Source organism: Aulonocara sp. 'chitande type north' Nkhata Bay, linkage group LG6 (assembly GCF_057382095.1).
Source record: "Aulonocara sp. 'chitande type north' Nkhata Bay isolate Kocher_YH1m ecotype deep benthic linkage group LG6, A_spYH_male_GT1.1, whole genome shotgun sequence".
Lineage (NCBI taxonomy): Eukaryota > Metazoa > Chordata > Actinopteri > Cichliformes > Cichlidae > Aulonocara > Aulonocara sp. 'chitande type north' Nkhata Bay.
The window spans coordinates 30,326,742-30,354,558 of NC_141349.1; the positions used below are offsets into that span (position 1 = coordinate 30,326,742).

Sequence of the window (27,817 nt, forward strand, 5' to 3'; positions counted from 1 at the left end):
GCTTCATTTCTTTTTTATATTATAATTGAAAAATAACAAAAAGCCACCCAAAAATAAACAAATGTATAATGAAGAAAAAAAACGACTTTATTTCAAAGTTTAAAATATTTGGCTGCTCAGACACTAATTCCCCACCTTTGGGATAAATAAAGTTTATTTTGTTAACTTTATCTCATTTATTTGTATCTTTCTAACAGAAAAGATTTGATCATTTCTGAATGATCATCGCTGACAGGTATACATAAATGATATGGTTAACCAAAATGTAATCTATTACATTTTTAACATTTGGAAGCCCATTAACGTATATCTATGTGTAAATTCTGTCTCAATCATTGTGAACTTCATGGTGAATTTAACTGTCACTATGACCTATAAGGTGTTTTTTATTCTAAAAACGTACACGCCACATTCACAGTGCTTTATTTTACCAACTTAAAGAGCTATGTAGGTGCTTTCATGCACGCAGTGATAGTATCTTGCCCAAACATTTAGACTGGAGAAGCGCGGACCTCATGGGACAGGCCTCTCTACCTCCTGCAGCTTTATAAACTCTGTATCAGGATCATTTAGCACAGTTGGATGAGAATCGGACTCCAGAGCGAGAGGTGAACAGTTCAAGTTTACCTTTCATGGTACACTTTCTTACTCTTCTCTTGAGAATATTTTGTGTTGTTATTGTGATGGTACTTTGTTTTCTCTATTATTATGTTGCTCTTTGTTGTTTGCTGTCTCCTCTGTTTGTTTTTGTTTGTTTGTTTGTTTGTTTTTTCTCCATACAGGTGACCCAGGAGTTTGTTTTTTTTTTTCTCTCTCTTCCCCCCCCTTCTCACCGTCTCTTCTCCCCTTTGGTTTTCTTTCTTTCTCTCCCCCTCTCTCTCTCATTCATTCCCCCTGTCCTATTTATTTAAAAAAAAAAAAAAAAAAAAAATGACAAAGGATGAACTGAAGCTCTGCCATCACGTAATGTCGCATACTGCTGTTTCTGATGTCATTTAGAAAAGAAAAAAAAAAAAAAAAAAAAAAAAGAGAATATTTTGTGTTTTTTTGTTGTAGTCGATAAAAGACAACTACTACTATTCTTCGGTACAGAGGTTTTTCTTCCAACACAAGCTTTTTCGTAGCTGGAAAATCCAACTTGAACATCCAAGTGATGCTCAACAAGCAATATTATTTTGTTATGTCTCCAAGGTCGGCACAACTTTTATTTCGGAGATATATTACAACCCAGACTAGACGTCAAGATGGTAATTCAACGTGAAAATGTTTGCTGGTCATTATTTATATAATAAACTCCCCATTTATTTAGGATCCATTCACTTTTAAAGACCTGTAAGTCAGAATATTTCATGCTTGAAAGCAAAAACTATAAAAATGTTAATTTCCCATCTGTGCAGTTTGAAGCTAACAAAGATGCTGTTCAATAAAAAGCAACACAACCTAACATCATGTCTGATGTTAGCAAAAAATTCTCCATTTCATAGTTTGTGCATCATCTGTCACTGCTTGAATCACATGTTCCCTAAAAACCAAACACATACAAGACTTTTCATCTTTTCTGATTGTAGAAGTGTAAAAATCAAGAAACATTTCCACACCACTCTGAGTGAGATCGTTTTTCTCTGTGCACACCTGTGTTAACAACATTTGCAGCGTTTGGCTTCGTCGTGCTACAGATTTTTCTCCACGGCAGACGTTCCTACAGCTGGAATCTTTCAGTTTTTGAAATATTGAGGCGTGAAACAACACAGTCCACACAATGATAAGCAGATGTGCTACTCTGTGGGTCTCCCTACGAGACAAATGCTGCGCTCTGTTGCGGAACACCACGGACTATCCAAACCCACTCCCTCACGATGAAATATAAATCAAGCTGTTTCAGTGTTTCCCTGAAATCCCCCCACAGGAGAAGTATGTGTCAGCGTTTTATGTGACCTCTGACAGTCAGCGACTTTTCAGGGATGGAAGAGGGATTCAGAAAAGAGGATTATGGTAAACTGAAGCATAAGTGTGATGATATCAGCTGTAGCAGCTGTGACTGTCACTCTGATTACTTTCTCACCTGTGTGGCTGAACTGAGGGATTCTTTTTAAAAGAGCTAGCTTATCATGGCCTAAAAACAAGCATCAAACATCCTGAACAGTCAGGGAGGCAGCAACAGGAACCGGCTGATTTTTATAGAGATAAAAAAAACACAAAAACCCCACAAAAAACACAAGCATACCCTGCCGGCATAGTGGATGATGCAGAAGTCGGCCTTATCTTTGAGCTGCCGGGGCTTCTGAAACTTGGTGTGCGTGCCCTGCTCCTGGATCAGCTTGTCTACAAATGTCTTGTCTGTGGCTTTAGGGAACCAGCACTCCTCATCCAGCAGAGCCAACACGCCTGGAGGGTTCGCCTGGAGGAGTCATAACACAGGACAGGACGTTAAGACTGCAGAGAGGCTGGACAGGAATATAGCATCGACACACAAAGACAACGGATCTCATTTCGTTTTCAAAATAGTTTCTCTGGCATATTGCCTTTAACAGAAACACGTGTCTCGCACTGCTTGAACTCTGAGCCATTTTTTTCCTGGTGTGATATTCTTCATGATATCTTCATGATATCACACCAGGACAACTACGTGAATTATTCCCCCATGCTGTCAGAAGATGTGATTTTTGGCTTTTGTTATGTTTTGAAATTTGTGGTTTGTGGCAGAAAAAAAACTCTTTAATCCCGAAAGCAACCCCCCCAAAATATATATATATATTTTTTTTTTTTTTGTCCAGAAAAAAGACTACTATTCTTCTGATTTAGACTTCAAGCTTTATTTCTTTATTAGGCATTAACAGGAATAAAAAGGACATTTGTTAAATAGAATGAAGCAGTGCATGACTAAAAGGAAATATTAACTATTGTAATTTAGTTGGTAAATAAGTAAAGAAAGATTAAAGTTAAAACATTCTCCAACTTCAGTTCTAAGGAGAATGAATCTAATTGACAAAAGCTAATAATGGAACTGACCGGTCTCTCGATGAGGTCGATGCAGGGCTGCAGGTCGAGGCCGAAGTCTATGAAGCTCCACTCGATGCCCTCCCTCTGGTACTCCTCCTGCTCCAGGATGAACATGGTGTGGTTGAAGAGCTGCTGCAGCTTCTCGTTGGTGTAGTTGATGCAGAGCTGCTCAAACGAGTTCAGCTGAACGAGAAGAAGATCGACACAAGCAAGAACATCATCATCACTGGAAATAATTACCAATGACACAACCTGACAACCACTAACCACGTGGCAAATAAAAATAAATAGATAAACTTTGTCATTAAAGGACTAAAAGATTTAAATTCAGACCTGGAAGATCTCAAAACCAGCAATGTCCAGGATACCGATGAAGGAGGCACCCTGCCGTTTGGTTCGGTCCAGGGCTTTATTAATGCGATGGACAAGCCAGCGGAACAGACGCTCATACGTAGCTTTAGCCAGGGCCTCGACAGCAAAGTCCGCCTGCAGAGAGAAAGTGTGAAAAAAGAAGACCGTGACAAAACAATAAACAGAGAAAAGAGCTGAATGTGGCACGGGAACAACAACAACAACAAAAAAGACATAAGTGTGTGTGGGCTGAAACTAAATGAATTCTACAAACACACTTCTAGTTGCACTCACGTTTTCTTTCTGAGACTTTTTATCCGAAATGCTCGGATGACAGCTGGATCTGTATCAGTCTGCAGGACTACTGCACTTTAAATTTCCAATGCTTCATTTAACAAATGAATGTAGAAAAGTTCAAAATAACATTCTTTATGCTTTTATTTTTTTTTAAACTGTTTTGACTATAAGCTTTCGTTATTTTGACTTCCCTGACTTAGTGCTTTCACCAATGCCTCACAGCGAGAGAGCCCTGGGGTTGCACATAAGGAACATAAGTTACAAGTTTTACAACGTTTAGTATGCAGAAGCAGCCTGAAACTATGCTTTACAAGGGGTTAGGACAAGGACCCACACAGACTGAGGAAGCTGTTGTAACAATGATTTGGAAAAGGCCCAGGTACAGTTCATCTAACACTTTGTACACACAACCTGAAGCAGAATTTTAACCGCATGAGCTCTGGATGCCCCCTTAACTCATCTAACAAGACAGCTGTATTATGCAGCTATCTAGCAGAAAAAACACAAATGCATTTTTTAGTTAAACAATCAATATACAGTTAATCTGTTACCAAAGATCTCAAGAACAAAAGAGGAAACACATTACATTAGTCAATAGAAAAACCCCCAAAACAAAGCAAACTGACCTGCTCTTTAGTCTGAGCTTTCTGGACGTAGTCTCTCCCCACTTTGATCCTGGGAGTCAGGATGGCTCTGGTAAACTCCATTACATTCATCCCCAGCAGATGGCAGAGCTTCTGAGCAGCTGGAGAGCAAAACAACTTCATTTACATCAGAAGAAAATCAGTCCTACAGTGGATTTCAACCTGCATGCACCAACAGTTCACGATATAAAACAGAAAGCAGAAATTACTTAATGTGTAGGAACCATTTATAGTATCAGGCTCTAGGCTCTTTGCTGTGGCTCAGGTGTTAAAAGTGGGTCATCTGCCAATCAGAAGGTCAGTGGAGTTTAACTGTGTGAATGTTAAGTAAAGTGCTTGGCTATTGATAAAAAGCACTTTATGAACGTGTGATTGGGTGAATCAGAATCATGGTAGATAACACGCTTAGTAGAAAGGTGCAACTCAGACTGTTTGCCATCTAAACGTGTTTCTTTCTGCTGTAAATTCGAGCATTTTCACCGACAGGATATCTGATCTGTGTGGATGGACTTGGGCGATTCAGGAAAACTGCAGTTTTGTTCTCTGTTGCTAATGAATGATATTGTTTTTATAGATAACCTGGTGAAACTGTATTAAAGGCTAAAAGTTTCAGGTCATTAGGATCATGACTAATGTGAGTGACTCTGCTAAGCTGTGTCACCAGCTGAACCTGTGTGTTTGTGGTGTCAGTTACTTTTACAGCCTTTTTCTCGAATTAGATGAAAAGTAATCTAGCTAGCTGTGCGGCTATCTATAATAGTATGTGACACTGTAGCACTGCTTTTTTATGTTATTTGCTAATTACTTACTTACTAATTAGCAGGCACCACCTGAGTGGATGCAACTTGCTCACCAAGCTTGAGAGCATTAGTTCATAACAGAGTACTTCATTCATCCATTCACCCAAATATGCTCCCCGCTCTCTTTCTCATGAAGTCGGCAGCCACAATTCCCAACGCAAGGCTTTCATACACAACCTATATTTCCCACAGTATTTTAATTTGTGTAACTGTGGCTCGTACCTAATAGAAATCAAACATGAAGCAGAAATTATTAAATGCGTAGAGGAAAAAAAGTTTGGTTTTCAAGAGTTACTCGAATGAGACACGGTTTTTCCCCAAAACTACTTTAGCAGCACTGTCTGAGTATTAGATCATCTAACTGATATATAAACAGAATATATAATCTGTGAAAAAACATAGGTGAGCTTTGCTGTTTTCTTTTAATGACTAATATTAAGATTTACTACAGTTTTCATGAGAAATGTTTCTGGAACAGTGTTATATTTTATGTGGCTGGAGCTTGTGGAAAATTAGAAAAAGCAGAATCCGTTCTAGATAGCCAAAACTGACTATTTAAAAAAACACAACAAAAAAAACCATCTGCTTCAGTCCTGATTTCTGCTGTTGAATTTGGAAATATCTAACTGAGTTGGATCATTGGCATCAGACTCATCCTCTCCCCCCGTATCGCTCTGTTAAGTGCCAAATATGCAGTGCCACATGTGGAGGAACTGCACGGCTGTGCCCCATTTCCTTCAGGAGTAAATCCTCTCAATGATGTGGTTTAATGGCAAGCTGACAAGGCGCAGGGAGCGAACAGACATAAATCACAGGCCCCTCTGAGCTGTGGATGAGGGGCACAGCGTGAGGGAGGTGCACAGTGAAGGAGAAGAGCTGAAATATATATGAGAAGAGGAAAAGCAGCAGGAGGAGGAGGGTGACCTGACCCCTGAGGTTATAGAGCAGATATGTGTGTGTGTGTGTGTGTGTGTGTGTGTGTGTGTGTACACAATTCTGGGATACTTACCGGTATTATCAGGCATAGAAGCTTGGTCACTGTTCCTCTCCTTCTTAAAGACGATGTTGCCAAACTGAAGGACTGAGGACACCACTTTCAACATGGCTACAAATATCAGAATCCAGAGAAAACAAAATTACTTGAGTATGACATCATTTTACTTCATTAACTATATTTAGAAAGTTAACAAAAAAAAGGGCAAGAAGACTCAGATAACTTACAAAACTAGTAATGAATAACACCCAAACAGCAGAAAAATGACTGTTATTCCTAAACAGTGGAATACAGGCTGAACACATCCAACACTTCACTGTTATACCAGGCAACTTACTTTCATCAATTTATTGTGCTGTCCAAATTTGAGTTAAATACAGTATCTGTTATAATATACAGCATGAATATTTTTTAACATAAAAATACCTTATTTGTCTTTTTTATATAGAATTATTACATTAATACTAACCTTAAAGTCAGTTTTTATTTGATGTGAAGGAATACGTCATTTAATCCAATAAAAGGTTTTTCCATTAGCTAAAAGTACAATACCACAGAAGGAGCCACATGTTTATTATGTTAGCAAACATGAACATTTCCAGTGGTTCTAGGCCAAAATATGTTTTCTTTCCTGATTATTTCTAAGAGAGGGGAAAATCATGTGCAGCTTAATCTGCAGTAACCCAGGTTTTAACTGTTTTAATTTGCTGAACCCTCACGTCGCAGAACTGAAGAGAGCTGCGGTTTCACTGTAACTTAAACCTTGAACCAAATTATCGCTTTACCAATCAAGCAAAGGCAAACTAACTAGTTTGAGAGTTTTAATGCATGTTTATTTTATTGGGTTATTAAAAATATACCCAGAATCTCCTCATGGCCAAAGCTCATGATGTGCATGGCCTCCATGGTCTCATGGAAGTTGTCTTTGTCCTGCTGGCCTGGGATTGGGATGTTACCATTGGACAGGAAGCGGTAGTTGTTGAATCCTTCCAAAAGCAGGTCCGCTGTGGTCACAAGACAGGAAAACAAAACAAATTTTACCCCCAAAATGATTCACATGGACTTCACACAAAATTAGGCCATGACAGAGCTACTGATAACATTAGGAACAATAAGGCGTAATAAGGTGTCTAATTTTAATGCTGTATGTACTGTAAAATAGCATAAACTATGGTTGCGTTACACAAAAATACAATCCAAAAACAAGCCATGGTTTAGAGTTACTGAAACTCGGACTGCTCACATTTGAGGTGCTCCCCGGCTCCAGCCAGCAGCTGATAAAAAACGTGGAAGGTACGCTCATCTTTGGCTTGACGAATAGCTCTGGATTTTTCCAGTAAGTCTGGCACAGAAAGTCAAGAAAACCAGATCTGTTTGGTGGGTCAGCATGCCACATATCAGGCTTTGGGATTATCTGGTGTCCAAGGTTGACAAAAGGAGTCGCTGAGATAAATAAACACATGCTAAACTAAATGAATATGTATAGCACATGAAAAAGTTAAACATTTTATACAGTTCTTTTTCTATGGTCCAGGCTGAGATCACAGAACAAAAGTATTCTTGCTTCCAAAAAAACTGAATTTAAAATTCCCCATTACATGAATACTTCTGTTTTAAAACAGGATACAGGTTTCAATGTTGGCCCCAACGATGTATCCAGTGACATCGAAGTTGATCCGGATGAATTTCCCCTGTCGAGATTAATACAAGATAACTTTCAGGAAGTGCACAAAACAACACGAGTGGCATTCAATCGATTACATAATGGCTCTTTTATAACGCACAGTGAGGCTGTGAGAATCTGCACTGATGGTAGCAGAATAATGTTCCAGGACTCAGCGTGAATCCTTCAAAAGCATGAGTAATGCTTAGACTGAGAGGCTGATTATTACATTTTATCCAGTAGAAAGCAATGCAGGCCGTCATTGATATTTCTCTAATAATATATAATTATATTTTAATTATAGAAAAAAAAATAACAATTTGAGAAAATAATCTGCTATAGAAACACATGAGACAACTGATCCTTTTTGTCTATAACTGAATAAGAGCTGCCTTAAGTCCCAGCAGGTCCGGTATAACAAAGGTCTCCTAAACGATTAGCAGGCAACAGTATCCAGATAAATGGCCTTGTCTTGTAAATTACCGTTACAAGACATAAACACATTTGCTAAAACTCATCTAGGTGCCAACGCAGGATCAGTAAAAGTGGTCCTGAGGCGGAAAAAAATCAGTTTAGCTGATCATTTTTCTGTACTTACAAAACGTGACGAGTTGTCGTTCTTCACAGTCTTTGCATTCCCAAAAGATTCAAGGATGGGATTGGCTTGTAAAAGCTGCCGTTCCAGTTCACCCTATCATAAAAAAGGAATCTTTTGTCACCACATCAAGGTCAACACACAAAACGTATAAACTTATGAGAAGTTTTCCACTGACGATGAAAAGTCAAACATAGACATGCAGACAAAGGCAGAAGATGTCCGAAGACTTGGTTTATACAGAAAAACGTCACGTTACCGCCATAGAGTTAAACTGAACAAACAAAAGCCACAGAAAAGATGACAAGTGTCACGGTTGGACAAAAGAAACATGTCTACAGATGATTATTCGTGTGTCTGGTAATTTGTAATTTCTTTGCCTCTTAGACTTTAAAAAGAATAAAAGTAATGTAGTGGTGGGTTAAAAATAAAAGAAATTAAAGAAAATTAAAGTGAATCAAGTAAAAAAATTGTTATCATTTTGAATTAAAAGGTTTTTTAATTGTATTTATTTTGTTGTCCGCACTAAATGAGCCCGGTGACACGGAGCCATACAAGTTTCCAAAAGTTTCAAACTGCAGGTGAATTTAGGTCACATTTCATCCCTTTTTATCACAAAGACACAATGTGACCACCACATGAAAACATAAAATCATACGTGACAGAAAGTCTAAATCACTTTTTCCATTTAGTAATTTTATGGCAAAAACAGCTTTCATACCAGTTCTCAGTCAATAAACCAGCTCTAATGTTTTAGATTAAATATTCTTTGATTGGTTAAAAAGTTCTAATTAAACAGTTTTTCTGGTTTATTACTCTATAAATGCACATTTTTGAAGTTCTGGATGAAAGCACCAGCTTAAACATCAGCTGTGATATTTTATAGATTAAACAATGATTTAAATAATACAGTCTTAATGAAGCTACTTTCAAATACTTCCACCTTTAAAGTCCTTTTATTTTGTCGCATTTAAAACCTTTAATAGTTTAAAACAAACAACAGAGTCTCTGCTGACATGTGGTATGCAGCCTAACCACTTTGTTATGAGGTCACACTCAGGCTTTTGGACTTTTTGCACAGCCTTAGGCAGATAAAAAGTAAGTTTGAACTTCAAATAATGGAACTGAAGATGACTGATGTGTCTGTAGCTTTCGAAAGAGACGTTTTATCTTTTTGCTTTGACGAAAGCCAGAAAGCCATTTTATCAAATCAGGAAGAATGTGTCCACAACACACAGCAGACACGGTTTGCTTCTTTTTTGTCAAGCTGGACACTTCAGGAAGCTGAATAAATAAATAAGTGACTTATGCAGATGTTTAGACAGGTGTTTCCACTGTGTTTCCATCCAAACCATATTGTTGGCTTTGTCGTGTCTAAAGGAGCCAAAGACAGTTTCTTCTGCAACGTTATTTCTCTTCTTGTGGCTCAGAGGAATATTTTCCCATTACGACAGAAATAGCTGCGTGCGCTGAAGGTTTGAGTGTGTCTGAGGCCATTTTCCACTGAAGAGAATTGAGGAATCAGCACTGCGCTCAGAATGTGAGACATGTAATGTGATCTTTGGCCTAAGAGTTAAATGTGCTGCTTTTAATAGAGTTTTTGAGCAGCTGGAATGAAGCAGGGCTGAACTGGATAAACCTGGTCTCTGTCCATCAGCTGCGTTGCAGCCCACAGACGGCACAGGGTTCAAACCGAAAGCCTTTGTTTCTATATAAACACAAGCGTGTGGTGCAACTTAGTAGTTAAAATTGTTCACTGGCAGCCTTTACATCTGTGTGGTCTGCACACACAAACAAAGAGCAGATTACAAACATCAGTGGGGGTCCAGCAGCAGCATTATGAGCTGACCCACATTCCTGTTGTAAAGTGAGCACATGTGATATCTGACAGCCAACGGAGCTGGCTCCTCCACTTTAAATGACCATTTACTGCATAATTTTGATAAAATGAGTCACCCATAATCAGCCAGCACTCAAAAAATAAGAGATCTTTTTTAAAAATAAAAAAAGTTCACTGTGTGTGCTTTGGCTCAGTACTTTGGAGATTTAGTGGACTCAGAAAGGATCAGTCGCAACTGTCCCAGTAAATCTTCTGGGGCAGAGGCCAGTTGTGGCTATGTTTCCACAGCTCAGCATCTGCTTTGGAGGTCACAGGGCCAGACAAATATTGCAAGTTCCTGTTCTCACCAACAACGAGAACACCGTACATGTGGGGAACTTATTTGGACCAGATTCTTAGGCTGAAAAGAGGTCAGAAGAGGTTCTGTGCTAGCCGCTAGTTCAGTGATAAGACGAGATGACTTGAAAGCCAGTGAACCACTTCAAATGTCCTCACAGTGTCAGCACTGTAAATGTTGCATGTGTGTTACAATAAGCAGAAGCTGCTAAATTAGTAAGAACAAAACAGTTGAGCTCATGCAATGCGAAGGTTAAAAGTATCCAAATATAGCAGCTCAGTGAAGGTTTAATGGAAAGCATCTACTGCACAGCCTCAGGGAATATTTAGTTAGTAGTGGGTTTATCTAGCCAGTGGAAACAGAGTGGGAAAAGCACCCCTTTTATTTTGTAAGTGAGGTAAAATAGGTGAGAAACTACATACTACTCACATAAAACAGGGGTCCACTCTGTAGGATATGGGGAAATTCAGTAGTTATATTAATGATATTTATTTAAAAAAAATAACACATTTTATTAATGTTATAGGCACATCTATGCACAACCTACTGCAGTCTATGGATGAAAGCTGCAGCACAGATCATGATAGCTTATCCTGGCTCTCGAGACCCAGAGTACTGCTGATGTTCAAAAGATTTAATTTAAGTAAATTTATGACCATCTGACCCCCTCAGAACCAGCTGATTACTGTATTATGATAGCAAGAAGCCATTCACAAATGTACCTTTATCCTAGGAGTAGTGTCTGAGTTTTAGCCAAGTATTATATTTAGTATATGATATTTATATGAATCCAGTGAGTCGTATTTAAAAGATTTTTTAAAAACGCACTGAAGGCTCCACAATTGCGAATGTTACATTTGACTATATTAGAAAATCGTTTTGACAACGAAGGAAGAAGACAAACTTGGTATCAAAATGTAGATAAAAAAGGAGGCTCGTGTTTATAAGTTATAACCTGTTTATAACATATTCTGAAAGTTTACCCAAAATGCACTTAATGATCTTCTCTACACTGAATATAAGAAAAGCAAATAAAAGAACCAGAGCTCGTTTCTGTCGCTCCATGTCAAAGATATTAAACTGGTGCAGATTTGGCTGTAGATGAAATCGTGCTGAACAAAACAAAAACACTTAAGCTTTCGACTGTCCCACTTGGTGTGGTGGTAAAATTGATGTGGGTTCAGTTTAATTTACCTTAACTATGTTTTTTGTTCTTTTATTAGCCCTGAAAACGTCATCTCCTTTACCCATAAATTTAGGAGAGCTAAAAAGTGCTGGGATAAATACACAATACACACACAGCACACAATAACTAAGTAAATCAGCTGATTCTGAGCGGCTCAGATGAGAACATTTTTCCTGGTTAATTTTACATGGAATGACGCAGCTGTGACCTGAACGTCTGGTATTTTGGAACAAAGTCACAAAAGACACGAGGACATGAACAATCTGCAGGCTGTCTGGGTCATGATGACCAGGTCAGAGAATCAAGTAATTTTGGTAAATGTGCTAATCATAAGCTCTTATGGTGACATCCTTTAAAAATGAGGAAGGTCTCCAGCTCTTTCTTAAAAAAGCAGACACAGACATATATTTTTTAACTATGTAAACATATGAATACAACTGAAATACAATGTTTAAATATGACAAGATGACATTCAAGGCTTATTATTTGGCTACAACAACAAATAAACACCACATACACGTGACAATGTTTCAACCAGTGTCAATCACAGTAAAACAAAGCACAAAAAAAACAAACAAACACATTTAAAGAAGTCTGAATGATCATGCCACTTTTAAAGTTTACTTACAACTGCATTTTGTGCCTGACAGAGAGAGACAAAATATCTGCTAAATAAGATATCTTCAGTGTTAACACCAGGCAGCTTACATAAGTGTGAAAAGTAAAAATCGCTGACACCATTGGATGAACTCAGATATTTTATTCGATTAGTGAATACTGTCTTAAAGGTTAGTGTGGCATGCATGTGAACATGGAGTGTAAGAAAGCATAAAAACTTGCCTGTAGTTTCACTGGTTTGGGTGATTCTGGCTGTTTGTTACAGATAAACAAATGTAAACTGTTAGACTGTGTGCACAAAAGCTTTACAATCACAAGCACCTCAACAACAACCCCACTTTTTAAAAAACAGCTTTACCTCAATCACAGCATTTTTCTAGCACTGTATTAGTAGGATAGCAGTGGAATGACCCCTCCCTCCCCCTTGTAGGTTAATTTAAAAAAAAAAATCAAAATCCACTTTATGAGCAGATCCATTCGGCACACTAGATAGCTTTATATGAAAACTGCACTAAAGGACTTTTGCTGCGATTCCAGGAGAAAAAATGTGTCAAAACCTAAAAGCATTTCTGGATCTTAATAAGTTGCTTGAACCAAAAAAGTTGCAAAAAAGTTGCAAAACTACATGTGAAATTTTTGCACCTTCCAACTGCCATCTGTATAATCTTCAGTGGTTAACAAATTACTGATGTAAGGTTTATGCCACAGCTTCTCTAAATGAACACTACTGGTAACAACCAAAATCATCTGTTATGTTAATCCACCTGTTTGTGCAAGCTCTCAGAGAGGTCTAGTGTGCCGGCTCAAATTTGGGTGTAAAAATGTGAACTCAGTTTGTCATTTGCCCAATAAAAAAGAGAATAACTTTTTGAGATGAGTTTGATACCCCTGATTTAAAGTTGTATTTCATTTAATTAAGGACTAAAAAGAAGCATGAGAAGAATTACAAAATTGGTGAGACTTGTTAATACTCACGGGAATGTTGTGATCTTTTCTTCCTTTGTGCGAGGAGGCAACATGTGCCAGGTACTGAATGACCTTTTTTGTGTTTTCTGTCTTACCGGCTCCCGACTCACCTCTGCAAAGCAAAGCAACAAGACGATACAAATAAAAGAGTAACCAGAAAAACTAAAACTGTCACGGTGCGGTCATTTGATGATTATAAAAGACAAAAGGCAACCAATGTTTGCTTTGTGAGGACAAACAAAGCAAGACAGCTGAACTCTGGCTTGCTTTGTCTGCTTCTTCTTTTAAATAACTGTTAGATGTACTTTTGCATTGTAGGCTTTCTTATAGATCTTTTGCTACCTAAAATCGGGTCAAGGCCACATGCTTTCTTTCTTTTTAAATAACTTAAAATACATATTTTACTTGCATAGGGTTAGCGTTAGGGTTAGGGGCACTTATCAGGGTCACTGAAGATTTAGACCTCAGAGGGTTAATACTTAGTCTACCATGAACTCTCCATGAACTCACTGAAATGTAAATTGACATGGGAATTGTTAATATTGTTGTATTTAAGGGTCAGTGGATCTGGACAAGGCATTTGACCACATTCCTCAGGGTGTCTGTGTGGCGCGCTTCGGTATCATGTTTCAGGCCCTCAAACCATTCGGTCCCTTCTGCAATCATAGCGAGAGCTTGGTTCACATTACCAGCGATATATCTGACTTGTTGGGTTGGGTGCTGGACTCCGCTAGAGCTGCTACAGATTCTGTTTGTATTTTCATAACATCATCTGCTTTTTGCACATAATTGGAGCAGCAACAGTTTGGGTTAGCAACAGCAGTGATGCCAAAGCCGACCTGAGTGTTAATGCGAAGATGCCATTTTACTGTTTAATCTATGTGCACGGCCTTATCTATACCCAGGAGCTCTAGGTAATCACCAAAAGAATAAGAAATGAGCTTCCTGTCTGGGCTCTGTCTTAGAGATTGGGTGAGGAACTCGGTCAGTTGGGAGGGGATAAGAGTGCTCCACATCAAAAGGAGCCATTTGAGGTGGTTCAAGTATTTGATTAAGATGCCTTCTGGGTGCCTCCTAGGTGAGGTGTGTCAGGCATGTCTAACTGGGAGGAGAGACACACCAGAGGAACTGGAGGAGGTGGCTGGGGGAGGGAGGACTGGGCATCTCTCCTGCTCTCACAATCCAGATAAGAAGCAGAAAATAGATGATTGCTCAATACTTTTAGAATTTATGCTAACAGTTTGAAATTTTGGTTTCTATTCTTTTTTTTAAAAATTGTTTTAATTAGTTTTGTCTGGATATTGTGCGTTTGTAAAACTTTTGATAAGCGCTACAAAAATAAAAATTGTGCACTTTAGACCGTTTTGTGCACAGCTGAGTGTTCGTGGTTAATAGGTTAGACAAGAACTCTTTTTCACTACAACAGCACAAATATAATCTCGGACTAAACTAAACACTGCTACATAAGTACTCCTGTTTATCTTTAAACTATATTTTTAAGCATCAGTCCACTTCAGCAGCTGTGGTTGCTGGCAGGCCTTTCACTGCTCTATCACACAGCTACCATGGAACGAGGGGAAAAAAAGAAAGAAAAAAAGCTGCTGCAAAAACTTTGGGGAGCAGTTTAGATTTAGAGCATACCTGAGGTTTTACAGTAAGTGCAAATCTGCAAAAACCAAGTATGCACAAAACTATAGTTTTCCTTTCAGACATGGCGAGCGCGATGTGGCTGGGAGATGGGGAGAGAGCAGTGGGTAAGTCTTGTCAGTCTTGTTAGGTACTGTGAACAGACAGTAATCGTGGGGAGATTGCGTCAGTGTGCTTGTTGTTGGCCTTGGACTGCTGGGTGTGATATTTCTCAGCTCCTCCACAATAAAAAACCCCCACTGCTGACCTAACAGTAGCTTATGAGATTTTCATGTTTTTTATTATGCATACAAGTGTCAAAACCTTTACCACTGTCCACAATTTGCGGCACATTTTAATGTCTGTCTCCAAGCAAACTCCAAAAAATAAAAATCATTGTTGAATTGCACAAATATACAAAATGCCTTTCATTAAAACTTGAGGTAGATCAACTGTCTTTGACTTCATTGAGGGGAGTCAGTTAGATGGATGATTATTTTCAGGAATGTGCTGATATAACACCGACTATATCGTTGTTTCAGGTTATTCTTTGGCAGCAGACGGTTGCCCTCCATAATCCCAGTACAGCCAGATGTTTCCTTCTGTTAAGAGGAAGCTTTTTTCTCCACACTGTTGCCCGTTTATAGTCTGTGGATCACACAGTTATTCCCTGCATTACTTTCGATTCTTTATCTTATAAAGTAAAGAGCAAAAGTAAAATTATTGTACATAAAAAATGAACTGATTGACAGGGTGGCAACTTCAGACTTGGCTTATCTTTTATAGAATTGCTCTCTTCACTAACACAAAATGTAGAAAATAGTAAGTTGCGCAGCAGCTGAATGAACAATTATGACACCAAACCATGCGAGGTGTGTAATTTGTTGATACTGTATTGGAATTAAGGTTGCAGAGAGCCTTTGTAAATTACAGTTCTTTTAGTTCAGTTCAGTTTTGTAAACCCTTGTTGCGTGGCTTATATCTTGATACCTTCTCTGGCATTTTCTTTGGCTTCATTCCTGTCATCAGCAGGCACTTGTCAGTGAAATGACGCCAGAGGACTGTGAAGCAGAAATGTCAGGCGTTTCTCAGACCCACACTTCTTTTAAAGCAAGCTTCTCAGTGACACTGAGCAGGCTATTGCTTCTTGTGAGAAACGTAAAAAGTGTCCAGACCCTGAAGCAACTCGCTCACTTTTACTGCCCTTTTCAACTCATGTAATTGCAAGTAAATGCATTATTGTCCGTTTCATTTAATTCAGGCAAAAGAAGCAACAGAGAAATACACTGCAAGACAGTTTCCATGTCTCCTAATGGAAAGGAGACATTAATTTAGTCCAGGTGGTTCAGTTTGCCTTGCAGAAGAATGTGTCGTGTTGAAATAAGACCAGCCAAATGGTCTTAAATGGTCTGTTTACTCACGTGCAGAGAATGGACTGGTCCTCTCGATCTGTGGAGACAAAGGGGGAAAAAGGGGGACATGACACATAAATGAATGCTAGGTAAAATATTATGAAAATATCATGAAATCATTTATTGCATAGTATTTATTATTATTATCATTAAATATACAATATATTTCACTCTGAGACAGACATGAGTTTCCAAAATTCAAAGTCCTCACAAACTGTCTGTTGACCACATTTAAACAATAAAAATAGATGAATGTGAAATTTTAGGGAGTTGGAAGCAGACTACCTACCAGGTGAACCCAACAGCAAACTTGTAACTGCGTTATTTTATAAAACTGTGCCAGCTGAAAATCATAAAAATCACAAGTCTAACACAAGAGCTGAAACTGACATTTCAACCAGGCAACCCTCACTGAGTTTAAATGTCTCCTTTTCAACTGTGTCCCAGTAACCACAGGTTATAAAGACGTTCAGACAAACCATATTATAATGAAATAGTGTATATGGTTAGAAAAACTACTTGTCATATTTATACTCAAATCTCAATTAAGGTGCTATTTATGAGCAAAGTGACCAGAAAAAGCAGGGCCTGTTGGGACTGACTGCATAAAGCCCCATTACACAAAGTCAGACCGATGCAGCTCATTTCTAATCTACACCAATAAGATCACTGACATTTTGCAGATGAATGTGCTTCGTGGCTAAACTTGCAGCTGGATTTGAATCACATTAAGAAAACCTGAAAAGTCCAAACCTAAGCTTCAATTAATGTGCTTGCATTAATTTGCATGGTGCTGAGGTCAGTCTGTACTTTGCGGTCGTGTGGCAGTAAAATAAAATGACACCTTCGGGGTTGTGCGAGTTTATAGCGTCTCATGAGCTCTGAGTGAGACAGCTTCAGGCAAAAGAAGAGAAATTAATGATGATAATGATGTCATGGGGAAATACTACTTTGTCCTCCCATCAGTGCCTCCTTAGGGAAACAGTCTCCTCTCCAGTTACACTGTTGTCTGATTAGCTTAAAGTCCAAGGCTTAGATTTGAGTCACTAGACTCAGACATGGTGTGTTGTTTCTGCATAACTTAAACTAAAACCCAGAAAATCTGCGTCACTGACATCACAATCACCAAAGGTTGTTATGCAAAAATGAAGAAAATAGCAGGATAAAGATTATTTATTAACCTTGGCAAACAGATGTATTATATTGGAACAAATTTAATTTGACAAACACTATCTCTAATTTTAATTTACAATTAAAAATTTGATTTCGAAATTCTGGTTTAGCTCCCTGAGGCAAGCAGATGACCCATATGTCATAAGGCTAATGCTGGGGCCAGCACCAAGGCCATTACTGTCTTCCCTTGGTCTTTCTCCTAGCACCTGGTAGTGCTTAATGTGTTATTATATTTGAAATGCACCTACGAACTGTTTGCCATTGCCAATAACTGCACCAGATAATGCTCACACATCATAACTCTAACATAACTATCCAGTCATTTGGGCTTTCGGAGCACTCTTTGAATATTTTTGCTTGGAATGCTTATCCCAACAAAATGAGACTAATCCAAGTTATGTAACAAGAGAATAATCCAGAAGTTTTAATGATGTAATCACAACATGGTACCAAACTATAAGGCCACAAACTACATCTCACCTTATTAAACATGCGCAGAAAAAACATTATCAGCTGATTGGTTTGAAAGTTTGAAGAAGACTGTTCTATCTTCTTTCATTCTCACTAAGGTACGTTCTTGTATCTCTTGATGAGCAATAACTTGTTCATTAAAGGGTCCAACCTCTGAGGTCGTTAATTCTGTGACTGAAGTGCAAAGTCTGCACGTTTGTTAAATGAAGGACTTAACACTGACTGATGATTGGCAGCTGATCCATTAGGAGATTGAGCTGGGTGAAGAAAGCCATCAATAACTCAGGGAAAGACTAATCTTTTTTTTAGTTAAACCACAGCTAACTGAATGAGCTGGCCCTGGCTTATCCGAAGAAAGGTTTTCTCTGAAATAATTCAGCAGCATAATGTGACTGCTCTAAGCACATTGCAGGAAAACACAATATTAAAGTATAATTTCTCGTACATGAATACACTGAATACTAAAACCAATACCAATGTTTGGAAAAATCCAACATTGCAAAAGAGAAATGTGACGTCAATCATAACCTTTTGTTCTTTTTGTAGCACTTTCATAAGGACAGGAGTTGCTGCTAAGAGAAACAATTTACACCCCTGAAAAAGCAAAAGACAAATTATAAGTTTTTTCCTTTGTCCTTCTTTTCCATCTGTTGAAGAAATTTGACGTGCCATCTGGAAATCTTTATGCATACTTTAGAGATGCCTGTGGATATCGACCTAGTCACAGACAAGTGTCTACAGCTTGTCCATTGTGTACATAGGCCAGCAAGACCGCTCACGCAAGTAGAAATTGTGCAATCAACCAAAACCACACCCTACCACAAAGCACATCAGCAGTAATGACTTTAAAATGGAAACTACATGCACTAAGAATAATTTACACCATAGATCCCACTCTCTAAATTTGTTATTTTAGCAACACTGTCTGTGAAACTACACTCAACAAAAATATAAACGCAACACCTTTGTTACTGCTCCCATTCCCCATGGGATGGACGTAGAGACCTAAAATTCATTCCAGATACACAATATAACCATCCCTCCCAAACAGTGGTCACAAATCAGTCCAAATGTGTGGTAGTGGGCACATCTGCTATATTGAGATAATCCATCCCACCTCACAGGTGTGCCACATCAGGATGCTGATCTGACATCATGAGTAGTGCACAGGTGTACCTCAGACTGCCCACAACAAAAGGCCACCCTGGAATGTGCAGTTTTTTGCGCTATTGGGGGTCTGGGGACCCAGAACCGGTCAGTATCTGGTGTGACCACCATTTGCCTCATGCAGTGCAACACATCGTCGCATGGAGTCTATCAGATTGTCAATTGTGGCCTGTGGAATGTTGGTCCACTCCACTTCAATGGCTGTGCGAGGTTGTTGGATATTCGTGGGAACTGGTACACGCTGTCGTATACGCCGGTCAAGCACATCCCGAACATGCTCAATGGGTGACATGTCCGGTGAGTATGCTGGCCATGCAAGAACTGGGACATTCTCAGCTGCCATCTGCCCTGAACAATGTGAACCATGATTCATCCGTGAAGCGCACACCTCTCCAACGTGCCAGACGCCATCGATGTGAGCATTTGCCCACACAAGTCTGTTACGGCGACGAGCTGGAGTCAGGTCAAGACCCCGATGAGGACGACGGGCATGCAGTTGAGCGTCCCTGAGACGGTTTCTGACAGTTTGTGCAGAAATTGTTTGGTTGTGCAAACCAATTGTTCCAGCAGCTGTCTGGGTGGCTGGTCTCAGACGATCTTGGAGGTGAACCTGCTGGATGTGGAGGTCCTGGGCTGGTGTGGTTACACGAGGTCTGCGGTTGTGAGGCCGGTTGGATGTGCTGCCATATTCTCTGAAACGCCTGTGGAGACGGCTTATGGTTGAGAAATGAACATTCAATGCACGGGCGACAGATCTGGTTGACATTCCTGCTGTCAGCATGCCAATTGCACGCTCCCTCATTGCTTGTGGCATCTGTGGCATTTTGCTGTGAGACAAAACTGCACATTTCAGGGTGGCCTTTTGTTGTGGGCAGTCTGAGGTACACCTGTGCACTACTCATGATGTCAGATCAGCATCCTGATGTGGCACACCTGTGAGGTGGGATGGATTATCTCAATATAGCAGATGTGCCCACTACCACACATTTGGACTGATTTGTGACCACTGTTTGGGAGGGATGGTTATATTGTGTATCTGGAATGAATTTTAGGTCTCTACGTCCATCCCATGGGGAATGGGAGCAGTAACAAAGGTGTTGCGTTTATATTTTTGTTGAGTGTAGATGAAAACACTGATTCGTGTTACTTTTTGACATTTTTTAAATGTCCTATCCTTGGTCCAACAAAGCATTTAGAAATTTTAAAGATAGACTGTTCACTTTAATTCTTTGCCTCCTAATGACTTTTAGTGGACATCCGTGTACAGGACAGCAGTCATATGTTACAGTCCTCCCACCCACACTCCCCTTGTGGGTGGAAACAAATGCTTTGTGATGGCAAAAGACCGAGATGTGTTGCTCTCATATATACACGAGGGCAACAACAATGAGCACAATTTTTACTTAACAGTCCACTATGATGGCCTAATTTATTAACACATGGTTCATATGATGGCTCTCTGCTCTTTATTGCATATTTTGTACATAACCTTTGAGAATATTAACATAAATAAATAATGGTGGTAGCCAGTGTTAACCCTAGTCTCCTAGTAGATAGATCTATGGTATCAATTTCAAAATCCTACGTTGCCTTGTTGTCAAGTTATCGCATTTACAAGATTTTCAGAAAACTTGACCTCTGACCTTGACCTTGTGTATCTGTCTTGTCCGAGATTACAAGACAGATACACATATTATTATTATTTTGAAACTCCTACATCATTTTGTTCAAGGTTTGCCATTCAAAAAATGTTCAGAAAACTCGACGTCTGACCTTAAAGTCAAAGCCACCGACACTCAAACTTGTAAAAGATTTTTAGTAGATGCACCTTTGGTATCAATTTTAAACTCGCTTTGTTCTCGACCTATCGTATTCACAAACTGGGTGTCCACGCTGCTTGCCCGCTTGGTGAGCTGACGATAATACCTCATCAGCCTTCCAGGGCTGGGGAGTTAATTATAAAAAAGGTGAAAAGTATACCCAAATCCAGGGACACAATTATGGAACTGTAGATGCTTTTCTTTGGCTTAAGACTTCTAGAACTCTAATTTACACTATCCATGAAAGTTAATATCCCGACTCGTTTTGTCCATGTTGTGTCCTGGGCTGGACTGTTGTGCCAGAGGTGAAGGTTTCCTAAAGTGCTGACTGCGTTCCTTTGGGGTACAATGGTGGAAGGTTATCTGACTGAGGACACAGCTGGATGGCTCATCAAGGACAACCTGGGTTTCCTGGCTTTGACCAGAAACTTCCTGCAGTAATAGACTCCAACAAGGATAACAGGCCATGTGCACATGGACTAAAGCTACACTGATCCTTTTGGATCTCTCATGTGTTCAAGTTAACTGCAATGATACAATCCCTCGTTAGTGCCTACCTTTATCACACATCTCTCTTTACATTCACATCCCTATCTGACCTAGACACAAAGAGAACACCCCCAGAAAGCAGGGGTGTCTCCTTTATCAGACTGGCTGCAGACACAGAGGAAAGATATGATCCACCGTGAGGCTGCCTGCTTACATTCATTGAGTTAACAGCTGGGCTGTGATCTGCAAACCTTCTCAGACTGTGAACTGCTGATTACTGCCAGAGACATATGGAGAGCTGAAATACATCAAAAATGTAAGCAATCTAATTTTATAAATATAACAATGACATGGCGGTTAGCACTGTTGCCTTACAGCAAGAAGGCTTTGGGTTCAAATCCATCATCTGGCAGCAGATTTTCAGTGTGGAATTTGCAGCTGCCTGGGTTCTCTCCAGGTACTCTGGCTTCTCCCCACAGTCCAAAGAACATACAATTAGTGGGGTTAGGTTAATCAGAGGTGTAAATGGTGGTTTGTCTTTTTGTTTTAGCCCGACAACACACTACTGACCTGTCCATTGTGTTCCTTGCTTCTCGCTCTATGGCAGCTAGTGGAGGAACCTAAGTATCTCTGGATCCTGTTTACAAGTGAAGGAAGAGTGGAGCATGAGGCTGACAGATGGATTTGTGCTGCATCTGCAGTCATGCAGACATTGTATCAGCATGTTGTGGTAAAAAAGAGTGTTGAGCATGAAAGCTCAATTTACTGGTCGAACCCTACTCTCACTTGTCCTGAGTAGTGACCAAACAATAAGACGATGGATACAAATAGAAGAAATTAGCTTCTTCCAAAGGGTGTCTAGTAGGGCTGCTCAATTAATCGAATTTTAATCACGATTACGATCTGGGCTTTCAACGATCATTAAAAATGACTGAGCCGATTATTAGCCCCTCCCTAATTTATCCGCGACACCTTAAAGGCCGTTCCGTGAAAATATTGTCGGGCATAAACCGGTCCGTGGCGCAAAAAAGGTTGGAGACCGCTGATTAAGAGGACCCGAGGGAAGCTCGGAAAGCTAAGCAGAAGTTATTTGGAGAGTGACTGCCGTTGGTTGAAAAGAGAGTTTAAAAAAAAAAAAACTTCAGTGGTGTTGCACACTATTTTATATTATTTTTTTAAAGTCATTGTTAACCCTTTAAAGCCGGTCAGAGCAGCACGCTCCGTTTTGCGTAACTATTTTTAAATCCCTGTAGAATCTGAACCGTGTAAGCTAGCGCAATAATTTGTTTTGCATATGAAACCGGAGGAGTTGTACTTACATCTGATGCCATCAGCTTGTCCTCGGTCACGGTTTCGTTCCACATATAGCTTTGCAAAAATTGCATAAAAAGCGCTTGCAGGAACAAAAACATAATATTCCAGAAACACGCTTTGCCGTTCCTATCAGCTGTTCGTAACACTTCCCACAGTGAAATGATGCACCTGCTGTTTGATTTGCAAATTTGCATCATAGGATTGTTTTTTGTTTTTCCTGCAGTATATAAAAATTGCTGTATCTCCAAAATAAAACTATGAAGACACTCAAAATAAATGTCCTGTTGTTGTAAACTATTTTTTGCAACTTTATTGTATTTAAAGTTTTGAGGGATAAGCCTCTTAAATTTCTCCAAGTAGAAATATATGTAAACAAAACAAAAGCGATTTTCAATTTTTTTTGTAGTTTATTGCACTTTTTTGCAATTTATGTAATTACTATGGACTTAATGCATACATATTATTAAAATATGGGCTATAACAGTTGTATTGATGTATAGCAACTTGAAATGCTCCCACAAATGGCACTACAGCATGTAAAAAAAATAATATAAGCTCTGGTGGACTTGGTTCTATAGTAGGTCTTAAAGGGTTAAATAAATATCGTCAAATAATCGTGATCTCAATTTCAGTGAAAATAATCGTGATTATCATTTTTGCCATAATCGAGCAGCCCTAGTGTCTAGGCTCTCCCTTGGTGACAGAATAAGTTCAATCATCCAGTAGGGAGTCAGATTAGACTCCCTACTTCTCCACATCAAAAGGCTCCACAGTTGAGTTGTTTCAGCCATGTCCTCCCATGAAGAGGCCCCATGGCAGACCCAGCACAGCCTGGAGTGCTTACATCTCTCAGCTGCTTTGGGAAGGCCTCGGTATGGACTTGTGTCTGTTCAGATGAGACCTCCCCTACCAGCGACTGTTATTTCGGTGACATTACTTATTGGTCATAAGAACTGTTTTGTGGGTTTCGCATGATTACTGATGCCCTTGCCAACTTCACATGACTCCATGCTGATGAAAGGCAGTGGAGATTTCCCGCAGGACATATAATATTATTAGCTTAAGTAAAGGAGTTTGAAAATAATTCTGAATGCTTGATTTAGAATTATGGAGGGGAAAATGATCAGATTACAAAAAAAGAAAAGCCAGAGTGTTTTCAATCCAAAGATTTTAAGATATTACGTAAGCACAATAAACTACACTGACGATGATACAATTAGACGCCTGAAAAGGTCGGCATTGATTCCGTTACAAACTGTTGACAGTGAAAAATCTGGCGATGTCTTGTAGCACTGACACAAAAACAGAAACTCTGCATGTGGCGTTTCACTCTGTAGTGAGAGACGGGAAGAACGGGAGGTGATCTTAGCTCCCGACAGTGAGCTCATTGTGATGCTGTGGCATGCTGGGCCTGGGCCAGCGACCATCACTGAGGACTAATGCCTGTATTTAGGAGCGGCAATAAACTCACTTCAGAGACCAGGGCTGCAAACGGAATCAAGCCATTACTGAAGTGTCACAGTGGGACAAAATCACAGTGGTATAAGGAGGGAAACCCATTAGCTGAATGGTCAAGGTAATAAAGGCAAACCTAAAAGCTGTCTCATTAGCAGGAGGAAGTGCATGCTTAATGTCTCTATACTGTCTGTGAAGAAAAAGGAAGCTATAATGTTATGATATATTAGGTTAACAGAGTAGATAAGTAGACATTATCTATCAGTAAAAACAAATTTCAGTAAATCAGCTCTGACTATCATGTACCTTATATCTTCAGTATAAGTAAATATTAAAAACCGAGGTTTAAACACATTAATTATACATTTGAGTTACCGAATTACAGGTTGTCATCACAGTGAAGCGCTACAGAAGATGGGTTGTGACTTGTGACTAGAAAGTTGAGCATGTGGTTTCAGTCACCTCTGTTCCTCATTCATCACATCCATTTATAAAACACCAAGATGTCGATGGCACAAACCCTCATCTCAAGGCTTCACTAACCAGTGGGTGACATCACAGTTTGTTCGGTCCGTCTTTTAGGCTGAACTCTTTAGACTCCAACCCAACTGTGAGTTACACAGGACTGGCTGAAGTCAATATCTCACTGTATTTCCTCGCTGCATTTAAGCAAAACAAAGCCTGAACCTCACTGTCAGATCACTTCTCATTATTTTAGGTTTAGGTATATTAGGTTACATGGCTATTTAACCGTTGTTTACACTTGTTTAAAAAAAAAAATAAAATACTGCTGGGGCAATCAACAACACTTATCTGTGGACCAATCACAGTCCATCTACATCATTCAAATGTTCTCCTATGCTGAGAGCTTTCTCCATAGTAGGCGTTAAAATGACCTTAAAAATCTGAGTTCTATGAACTACACTGCTCTCTAGTACCGGGTTGTACCTCAAATGGTTATTAGAACAATTAAAAGGCTCTGTCCAGTGCCCATGACGACCAGACGACAGACCTCAAGACCATCAGAAGGGTCAGGAAAATGCCACTCACAACTGGCTCAAACCGACACGGACCAGAAGAGAAGTCAAATATTACCTATCGAAAATGAAAGACTGTATTGTAACTTAACAGCCAGTGAATTCCTAACTTTGAAAAATTGCAGTCTATGAAGAATTGACACCGCAGGAAGAGTAACACCTGTAATAATAACATATGTGGTCTGACCTTACAACACCTCCATCCAACTGCTTCTGCTAAACGCACAGACCAGCAGGATGAAAATGGATAAAGCAGCCATCCTTTTAGGCACATTTCTGCCTCTCTAACCTTTTTTTCTACCACCACTCCAAATTCACCCAGCTCCTTGAAATGCAGTGTTTCTGTCATCATTTAATGCAGTGGTTTAGGTCTGTAATAATCAGTACCAGACAGAAAAACCTTTCCAAAACAATATGACGACTATATATTCACTATCACATATTTACTTTTCCAGTTAAACTCAGGTAGTTGGGTTGCATCCCGTGTGGAAACTATAGGATCTGCTTTTTGGATGATACTGACTTGGATGGCGCCATGTGTTGGGATGAATCTGAGCTATAACTACAGAATAGACATCTGAATTATTGCTGATTCTGAAGAACACTGCAGCGTTTGGCATGGGAAGCTATTTCGTAACACAGAAGGGGCTTTTCATTGTTTATTAGTTCAATGCCTCTGAGCAGTTATAATTATGACGAGGCGCCAAAGGGACTTTTACAGACCGTTAAAAAGTTTGAGTCCTGCTTTCAGTGCCCTGCACCAAATGTTGTCTATCATCATGAGTACACCCTGTAAATATGAGGTAACCATTTACTACTGGTGAAAGGCACCAGGGTATCCCTTAGCACAGAGGTATCTGACAGTAATTTTTTTTAAACCCAAAACATCCAAGCAATCAATCATTTCAAACCATTTTAGGGCTATTATGGCAAAGGACTCTGTTGTGGGCAGAACTGGGGCTGATGGTTCAGCCAAGGACTTACGCATGGAAACAAATCGAATGAGTTTTTGAGAGTCTGGTTTCGTGGAGCATTTCTGAAAAGGGAAGTTTGTAATGAAATCCGAAAGGAAGATTTACTGTGTTTGGGAAAAACTGACAAGAAGATTTAGATTTTTATTCAAAGTATTCGTACAAATTGAAGTAATGGAAATCATTCATGTTATGATGATTTCTGATATGAGGTTCAGTTCTACGGTGGTGATCGCAGGGTGTGCACAGGTCAAGTGCCACTATGACCCTCCAGAAATTAACGAGGACAGGGGATGATCGTTCAGCTCTTTAATGGCAGATTTAGCGTGGGTGTGGGTATGTGTGTGTGTGTGTGGTTCTACAAACAGAATGGAAAATAGAACACAAATTACAATCAAATTATAGACAACAATAATCACCATATAACATATTACAGCCACATACTTGTCTTATAGGCCCTAATACTAAGCTGGCGGCTTTTACTTATAGTCTGAACCATATTTGACAACAAAGAAAATAAACATCTTCCCATCACTTAACTCTTGTGCCCCACTCACTTATGATGCCAACTAAAGAAGGCAAATACACATAACAAATCCCCAACTCAAACTGAACTCAGTTTGGCCTAGGCGAACTTAGCTTAGCTTAGCCCGCTTAGCTTAGCGATAACTTAGCTTATAGAAAATGTACAAACAGAGGACGTCCAGAGCAAGAAAACATACAGGCTATCCTTCTTACACAAGAAATATCCTGTAACTCACCAGTCTTATGGACGCACACTCTCATTGAACCCACATAAACTGCTCCCGAGCATAACTTGTGATTCACACTGCCTTCATGAACACCATTTTCCATCCCAGTCAAACATTACTCACAAAACGGCCGCGCCCTCTAGTGGCGAGGCAGAAAACTGCATCACAGTCCTGCCTTCAGAACAGCCGCCCCCAAACTTGCCCTCGCAAGTTTGCAGAATGTCATTTACTGTCCATTTTGTTCTGGTACTGCAGGTAGTCGAATAAGGCGGCTCACTGGGCGTACGTAGGTACGGTCCTTTACGTCCACTTCTGCAGATCGGATCAAACCATCAGCTCCGGGGAATACCCTGTTGATCTTCCCAACAGGCCATGATGCTCTGGGAAGATGGGGATTCACTATCATCACCACAGTGCCCAGCTGGATCGGAGCAGTGTCTTTCTGCCACTTTGACCGTGTCTGCAGTGTAGGCAGGTAGTGGCGTATGAACTGTGTCCAGAAGCGATCGGATAACACCTGACAGGTCCTCCATGATCGTTGTCCAATGAGCTCTGAGTTGTGGTATATCACTTGGGGTAGGGAAGGGTCTAGCCGCCCCATCAGCAACAAATTTGGGGTAATGGGGTCTGGGTCAGCCACGTCTGATGACACGTACCCCAAAGGTTTCGAGTTGAGTATTCCCTCGATCTCGATCAACACTGTTTGGAGTATTTCCTCTTTTACAACCTGTGAGCCCAATGTGGAGGCCAGAGCTGCCTTTATGGACCTGATCTCTCGCTCCCAGGATCCTCCAAAGTGGGGAGAACTGGGAGGGTTAAATCGAAACTTGATCTGCTGC

At 39.8% G+C, this 27,817-nt stretch overlaps 1 protein-coding gene across 9 annotated transcripts in view; it reads right to left on the reverse strand.

The window, feature by feature from the left end:
• LOC147328088 (myosin-10) overlaps window positions 1–27,817 on the reverse strand; it is a 71,783-nt gene that overhangs the window by 22,172 nt on the left and 21,794 nt on the right. For 2 of the 9 annotated variants that reach the window (XM_086296237.1, XM_086296241.1), the window contains exons 4-17: window positions 16,339–16,366; window positions 13,301–13,403; window positions 12,548–12,577; window positions 12,336–12,350; window positions 10,951–10,968; window positions 8,348–8,440; window positions 7,714–7,777; window positions 7,330–7,428; window positions 6,947–7,090; window positions 6,102–6,197; window positions 4,275–4,393; window positions 3,334–3,486; window positions 3,010–3,183; window positions 2,225–2,398 (exon numbers count right to left, since the gene is read on the reverse strand). In XM_086296237.1, the coding sequence (XP_086152363.1) occupies window positions 2,225–2,398; window positions 3,010–3,183; window positions 3,334–3,486; window positions 4,275–4,393; window positions 6,102–6,197; window positions 6,947–7,090; window positions 7,330–7,428; window positions 7,714–7,777; window positions 8,348–8,440; window positions 10,951–10,968; window positions 12,336–12,350; window positions 12,548–12,577; window positions 13,301–13,403; window positions 16,339–16,366 (1,310 nt within the window). The remainder of the gene's footprint in view (window positions 1–2,224; window positions 2,399–3,009; window positions 3,184–3,333; window positions 3,487–4,274; window positions 4,394–6,101; window positions 6,198–6,946; window positions 7,091–7,329; window positions 7,429–7,713; window positions 7,778–8,347; window positions 8,441–10,950; window positions 10,969–12,335; window positions 12,351–12,547; window positions 12,578–13,300; window positions 13,404–16,338; window positions 16,367–27,817) is intronic. The other 7 variants (XM_086296238.1, XM_086296243.1, XM_086296240.1 and 4 more) reach the window with 4 other exon arrangements.